A 7,703-nucleotide genomic window follows, 5' to 3' on the forward strand; every position below is an offset into this window, starting at 1 on the left:
CAGAAATAGCATGGCTGGCTGAGCTCTGTGAGTAAGGATTCAGTACATCCAGTTCACATAGCTCTGATTTTCTAAACCTAGAGCCGTGCAATTCAATCAGGACAGAAGTTTAATGACAGCCGCATGCGTGTTTTGAATATCATTTGTGGGAAAGCTCTAGAAAGGCAAACCCTCATCCCATTTTTGTTAGTTTACTTTTTTCCCCTTGGCTGTGGTTGCAGAAACTGGAAGAGAAGTTCCGGCTGAACAGGCGAGAGCTGATTGCCTTCGAGTTCCCAGTGCTGGTGGCCTTGGAGTTTGCTCTCCACCTTCCCGAGCACGAGGTGATGCCGCACTACAGACGCCTGGTGCAGAACTCCTAGCGCTGGCTGCCCAGCGGGGAAGGGGCTCCCGACTGTTCCCGCTTGGCTCTCCCGAGCCGCAGTTACTACTGGAAATGCAAAATCAGACTCCTAACACTTCACTCTCTTCCCCACCCCCCAAAACAGTTTTTCTGGCTACAGGAAATACTGCGTTGACTCTTGGCTTTGACGAATTTATATATCGTTACTTTCTCAAAGCAGGTGAAGACTGAGCTGTTGGTAAATAGTTCGTGTGCTGAAACTGGGTGACAACTAACCCTGCCTGTAGGGACTACAGCTATAAAAGTAGGCAAAAATTAAAAGGGCAGTCTCCTGACCACCCCTCTCTCCATCACACAAACCCTGGAAGCCCATTGAGTGCATTCTCGTAGCGCTTTTTCTACAGACCTGCTGCAAATTCCAAGAGGACTTCTTAAAGTGGAAAAGCTTTTAAAGAAGATATCTTCACTGTGTCAAAAAGAATGTGCCAATCTATTTTTGTATCAGCAATTGAAAGTGCACTTTTTCCTGTGGGGTATTTGTGTGTGTACCCGTGTATGTGTGCGTGTGTGACACCGAACTGATCTCAGTCCAGGTGGTTGGCTTAGCTGTTTCCAAGTGTATCAGTTACTGATGGTGAAGATCAAGGTGACCTTCCACGTTTACTTATTGAAAAATGTAACTACTGGAAAAGTGGTAAATGGGATCATTTTTGGACACTTGGGTTTTTTTATTCTCTGATCTTTCCAACATTGTACCTTTGAAAGGATTACACTACTACTACTACTGCGAGGGAAGGATCAGCAACTGATCTTAAGTTTTCAGTCATGTTTGTGGTAAAGATGAAAGCATTAGTATAAGATTTCCATGTCATGTTTTTTAAAAATATCTTGTGTTAAGCCACATGCATATTTTTAACCTTCGCACTTTTCCCACTGTGGAGATGGTTAGACTTGCACTCTGTAGTGTTGTATTTCTGTGCTCTATGTTAGAGTGCGTAATAAGCACATTTATTGTGCTCTATCTTAAAACAGTGTTTTATTAAAAAAAAAAGAGTAGGGCTCAGCAGTATAACGGGTGTCTTAAGACTCCAACAGCAGGGGCATCAGCCATAATAGTTTTGGGGTTTTAATTAGAATCAACTGTGCAAAACCTAAAATCTGTGCCCATTGAGATTCAGTTCCTTTAGACATTGCAGTACTGGAGTTTTATGGTAAAACTTCTTGCAGCTTCCCTGGTTCTGACTGGACACCCAGAAAGCTTAAAGGCTTTATCCATGCTCCTGATGCTATATCCACACTAAGCTAATGCCATGCTGGCGGACACTGTTCAATTGCTGTTATCATGTGGGACCCCACCCCTGTCCAACCTTCTCCTGTGCTGGTTCACTTAACAAGCCTTGCCCTCAACATGCCCCACATGGATCCACTAAAGTCAAGTTATTACATTTGTGGTAATTTTAAAATAAATAATAGTCTCAGCTGTGAGATTTCAGCTGAAGCCTTACCTCTCTAAGGTTGGGAGTGCTTGCTCAGAGTATGGGAAGGGCTTGTGAGCAGAACATAGAGAAGTGGGACATACAAGAGGATGCGTACACACTAATGCTTGCTTACTTTCTTTCACTCTTACTTTAATCAGTTTTATTGTTTCCTTCAGTTAGGCCTGGAAACATCCAGTTTCTTTACCAGCTTTGACTACTTTAAATTCTAATATGAAAAAAGCCTGCATACAATTGCTCTACAGGATCTGTAAAGGTTACACATCAGGATAAATGGGAATTTGTTTGTTGCTATTGCTCTTCCCCCCATTCTAAAGGGGAGGGTGACTATGCTAGCTTACAGTTATTATTAATACTTACCTGATTACTGATATAGATACATTCCAACAGGACTGGGGAGGAGGGAGTCAAGAGAAAAGTGTGCACTTAAACCTGCCCAGTGTAACGTCCCATGTCGCTGCAACCCATGCATCACTCAGCTGTAAAGTGAGGGGAAGGGGCCCTGGACAGCAGTCTTACTCCCTCCTCTTCCTCCTTTTCCTGGTCCCCCCACAGCCAGGTAATAGTGGAGCCAAGAGCCTGGAGCGCACCTGGAACCTGTGTCTGCCTTGCTGGTTTATTCAGACCAAAAAGGAAGGCAGTGGGGTGTAATGTGGACCTACAATCCAAAACAGTCTGTGGGTCAGCTATGATGGCTTCCATCCTTGGCCATATCCCTTTCCATCCAAATTGTGTATATACATTCAAGATCTGTTTCTGATTGCAGAGATCTGTTTCTAATAGCGACCACTCCAGGCTAAGCAGAAGCTTTACCTTTCCACAAAGGCTTCTACCTTTCACTTTTGACTCTGATTTTTTTCTTACATTGCTTTATAGCGTTGCAGGGAAAAAGCAAATTGTGATTGCAAGATGCAGACTAAAGAATGACAGTCTTACAGTAGTCTTTAGAGATGCTATTGAATCAAGCTGTCACATCTTTTGCCTTCTGTGCTGCTACCCAGACTGATCTACAGTTTACACAGATTTCTGGGATGAAATCTGATTGCTGGAGACTTTCTGCTTTTCATTGTTATTGCTGTTGTTTTGGGGGCAGAAAAGGGTTTCAGAGTGATGTTCAGTTACAGTTTGAATGTGGAATAAACACTTAAGGTGGTGATGATGTTGCACTGTTCACTTAGGAACGTATATAAAGCCATATGTTGCTAGATCTCAGAGCACAAAGCTTGGTCAGTACAATTATGATTAGGACAGCGGGCAGGATTTGCCCCCCTTTTCTGCCCAACCCTGGGAAAATTCAGGCTGAAGAGGTAGAGAAAATCTGTACCAAACAAAAAACATGTTGATTGTTTTCCTTTGTCTTACATGGCAATGAGTGTTGATTTACAAATGATTTTAGGTTCAACTTTAAATAGTTTGGGAAAATAATCCATTCCATATAACTTGTTCTGTTTTGAAATTATATACCGTACACTCTACCATGCAGAGTTTATTCCTTTTCTAAAAAAAAAGAATAAAAGTTTTAAAAAAATTGAAAAACACAGACTCTTTTCCACCAGTGATAGTATGTAAAATTATTCTGTCTCTCCTCTGTATGTGAAAAGGGGTTTGGTTTTGTCTCCCCCTGGGACACACAGCTGCTAATTAATAAGCCAGTGATGGGATTGCCAAAGGACCCTGACCATCTCCTGGTGTTCAGCTCCCTGCAGAGCCCTCACTTCAAACATTTTCCCTCCATTCAATATCATAACCTTCTTCCCAGACCATTGTTTTGGGTTATTTGGGGATTTTAAGCCCTTCTTTTTCAGAAGCACCTGGAACTGCCAGATGCAGGGTCTCTGAGTCCCAGCTGTCGGTATGCCAGAGGATGAGGCATAGGCAGGCTCTTCAGCATTGTTCGTATCTCATGACCCCTTGTTCACAGGAGAATTTGGAAGATGCTACTTTGGTTTAGTCCAGATGATGGCAAAACTTAAAACCAGCCCATGTGCCAGTTGTAGTTCACAAGCAGTTGCTTCCTCTTTGGAGGCTGAAAATTGTGTTTTGCACATTAATGTGTTGCACACCCAACTGCCCACCATGTGTTTGCATTCAAGCTGTGTTTTTTACACTTATGATACCCCCTAAATCCAATGCCTATCTAGGGGGTCTCACCAAACATACCCATTTACTTGTATTTTCATTCCACATTAATAAAGTTATGGGAAAAGTTTGCCCTACCTTTAACCATCACTCCAGAGAGCCACAACTTTAAATCATATTCATAACAAGATAAACATTATAATGATTTACACAGACTCCAGAACATGCAAACGAACAGAAGAATACTTGGCAACCATTTTCCTAAAGTACTTATTAACTTGCAGTGGCTTATTTGGGATAATTTGTAACATCTTAATGGCACAACTTCAGCTAATTGCTCCAGCCTCCTAAGATACAGAGCATGAGACTTGTGTGGAAGCAGTGAGGAGTGGTTTGCTAAGAGATGATTTCAGCTTCCCACGATGCTAAGGGATTTTGGCACCTGGCCCCACAATAAACATGTAAAAATACACAAACAAGGTAAAAGTAGTTGAGCGAGGTGAGAGACTGAGCAATCAGAGTAACAATGCCAACGTCACTAGCTGAGACTGAAATCTGTCCCAGGTTGCACCTTTGGGAAGGGAGGAGAGTGTGGGAAGCTGATTTGAACTTAATTTGTTCATGTCCCATTGTAACTCTGTACTGAAGAGGGAGGGAAAAAAAGAGAGAAAACACCATCAGGTGTTTCTTTCACAGAATGTTGTATGCAAAAAGAAGGCTTTTGCAAAATCCTAAACTGTGATGCTTCCCACCAACTTCATGTGAACCTGTAACAGCCAGAGACCCCCCACCTCAGCCTGGAACCTGATAGTCCAGATGAGCTCCTCAGTCCCTGAAAAAAGCCAAACTCACCAAACAGTAAGCACAAGATTTTCAAGCTGGTTTGCTCCCTTTCTGCAAGGAATGCTCGTGGCAGTCACTGGCTGGGGAAGCAGGACGCTCGTGACGGCTTCCCCCAGCTCTTCACAACTCAGTGTGCTCCTAACTGAAGAGCCACTCTGGGTGGGGAGGGAAGATAACATGCCAGGAATAGATTCAGAAGAATTGCAGAGCTGAACAGTCTGACAGGATGTGTGAGGGAAGGAGGAATGGTCTGCAAAATTATAAATATGCAGAAAACAAACAGGAGGCTGTGGTTTCTAGTGGTATTTTTTTGTTGGCAACCAAAGAAGCATGAATAGTGGGGTGGGATTTTTGTTAAAAAAGGTATAAACCTAATGAAGAAACAGTAGCTGTGAAGTTTTAAGAAGACACATGAGACACTTATTTCTAAACTGCTCTCATCCCACTCAGTCAAAAATGACTCAATTGCTACCATTTGAGTTGGACTAATGGTTTGGACCATGTTATTTCCCCAATTCCTCCCCACTTGCAAGCACATCTGTAACCAGAAGCCTGAACCCCAGACACCTTCTTGCAGACACGTTGCTCTGCATCTGTGAGAGCACAGCCTGTGAAGCAATTAACACCTGGCAATTAAACTGCCTCATGCAGTCCTTTTTAATTGGGAAAAACGCAGTTCTGTCCTCAGTGCTGGGCAGGAGTGCACAGTGGGCCTGGTTCCCACCTGGATACATTGACTGCTTCTTAGTTTCGTGCTGGGATAAGACCTGTCTGTGGATGCACCCACAGCCATTCACCTTTCCTTGAAAAGGAAACCCACAGTGCTGGCAAGAAGGGAAGAAAGAGATCACCACAATTGTCCACGGTAATATCCCTAGAGGAAAAAGGAGAAGAAAGGAGAACTGAAGCAGTGACTATGCACTCATCAGCATCATTATAGTCAGCATCATCTTCACCTTCATCTCTCCCTAAGAAGTGGGCCTCTATTCTCCCAGCATCTGTGAGAGGACTAAGAGGTTGTTAAATCAACAGCACGACTGAAATACAACCATTAGCAACCTTCCTTCTGCCTCCAAGGTCTAAAGTGAGCTATTTGAAAAGGGCTTAGTCTGAGCTTTGGCCTCCCATGATGCAGCCCAGGCACTGACTGCACTGAGGCTTCTCATGGAACACAAGCATTTCAGCAAAACATCAAAGCACAGACTTACATTTGGGGTGAACCAAATCCAGCAGATTTCCAAATATCAGTAGGTTGCGACAATGTCAGTCTCTTCTAGTTGGGAACATTTTTTTCTAGTCAAAGCTAAACCAACTCCTGCTTAAAAAGCAACCCCAAGGCATTTGCATAAATTACATGCAGATCTTCCAAAACACAGCGTGTTTTTGAAAGTTCAATATTTAATGCCTTCTTCCAGAGCAACATCCTCCCATGAGCAGCAGAGACTATGGTATCAACATCTGGGGTGTTTCCACAGGCCAAGATGACAGTGCACAAAAAAAACCAACACCAGAACAGTAAAGTGCTCATCTCCCACAACAGCCTGAGAGATTCATTAATGTTTTCTGAACACAAGACTCTGAAAGCTGCCATCTGCTTACCAGGGCAACCTGGGTACCTGTATAGAACGGAGGTGAATTAAAGACAATGACCCACATAGAAGAAAAAAAAAAAAAAAGGAAAAAATTAGTTGGGCTTTTTTGGTGGTTTTCTTTTTTTTTTTTTGTAACCTTTCATTTCCTCAAACCTGAGAAATATGCCAACTCAGATCTCCACCAGTCAGTGGCGCATAGGAGGCATTGCATTCAGATATACTTTCTAAGGAACATTTTTCAGATCACAGTTTAAATTATGGCTCATGCAGATGGATTATGAACTAGATCCCATTTCCTCTTTTATTCTTTGTTATGTGCTCTTCTCTTGATTGCTGCTGTTTAAGCATCTTATTTTCCTTTCTCCACCCCATTTTTGTTCACTTTTTATTATTTCAATAAGCACAAAGATAAACAGAAAGAATCTGATGTAGTCCTGGGAGTTGGGTCTGGCTGACACTTTCACATGGTTCATCCGGAGCTGCAGACTCCACCCTTTGTCTGATTTATTTAAAAAGCCTGCTGTGTCCATTAAAGGAAAGCTGGACCCTGTTCAGGCTGTGATGGTGTCCATGAACAGGAAAATGGAAAGTTTCAAATTAAAGCTGCAGGAAACCAGGAAGAAAAATATCTGGAGAATTTAATTGATGGTGGCAGCACAATAATTGCAGACAAATATTAAAGAAATGGTAGTTTGTGACCTAAAACAGATCCTTGGGTCACAAGGAGGGGAGTACAAATGTCTTCAAGCCCACAGGGCTGCAAAATGAAAATATTACTCACCAGCAGGAAGTTCAAACATTTTGCAAAATTGAACACATAAGATAGAACCACTATCACTTTGATGTTACATTTGCTAACCATCCAAGTTATTCACCTCTTAAAGATGTGAGACATAGTGGTAGGAATCTCGGAGACATCATTCTATAGTTTCATTACAAAAAACAGCTTAGAGAAGTCACCTTTACTGAAAACCTTAATGGAAATTGGGAAAGCCCATCAAGGCACATGGAAAACAATCTACACCCTCATTGCTGCTGTCCACAGAGCAGAAGACAGTGAATCAGTGAAGAGACTTTTCAAATCCCAACCAATCTTAAAGACTAGCAATGGGATTCCTACGGGGAAAAATATGTATATTAAAAGCTGTAAAACCAAACAGAATTGCAGGTTTTAAACCCACCAATTGATATAATGACAATACTGTCCTTGTATGATTTTTTTTTCTTTTTTTTCAGTTAACAGTGTAGCAATAAAGTAAAAGTATCACTGTAATTATGGCTATTTATTTAAGACTACTATAGAATACAGGAGCAGATGAAACCAGTATGATGAAATGGAAACTTAATGCA

The 7,703-nt window shown here is 42.0% G+C and overlaps 1 protein-coding gene across 1 annotated transcript in view; it reads left to right on the forward strand.

Annotated features, from left to right (window-relative positions):
- The window catches only part of CABLES1 (Cdk5 and Abl enzyme substrate 1), a 70,860-nt gene extending 67,558 nt beyond the window's left edge, over positions 1 to 3,302 (forward strand). The window contains exon 10 of the mRNA XM_062488492.1: positions 222 to 3,302. Within this exon, the coding sequence (XP_062344476.1) occupies positions 222 to 362 (141 nt within the window). The 3' untranslated portion in view covers positions 363 to 3,302. The remainder of the gene's footprint in view (positions 1 to 221) is intronic.
- The last annotated feature ends 4,401 nt before the right edge of the window (positions 3,303 to 7,703 follow it).

Source organism: Cinclus cinclus, chromosome 1, assembly GCF_963662255.1.
Source record: "Cinclus cinclus chromosome 1, bCinCin1.1, whole genome shotgun sequence".
Classification (NCBI taxonomy): Eukaryota; Metazoa; Chordata; class Aves; order Passeriformes; family Cinclidae; genus Cinclus; species Cinclus cinclus.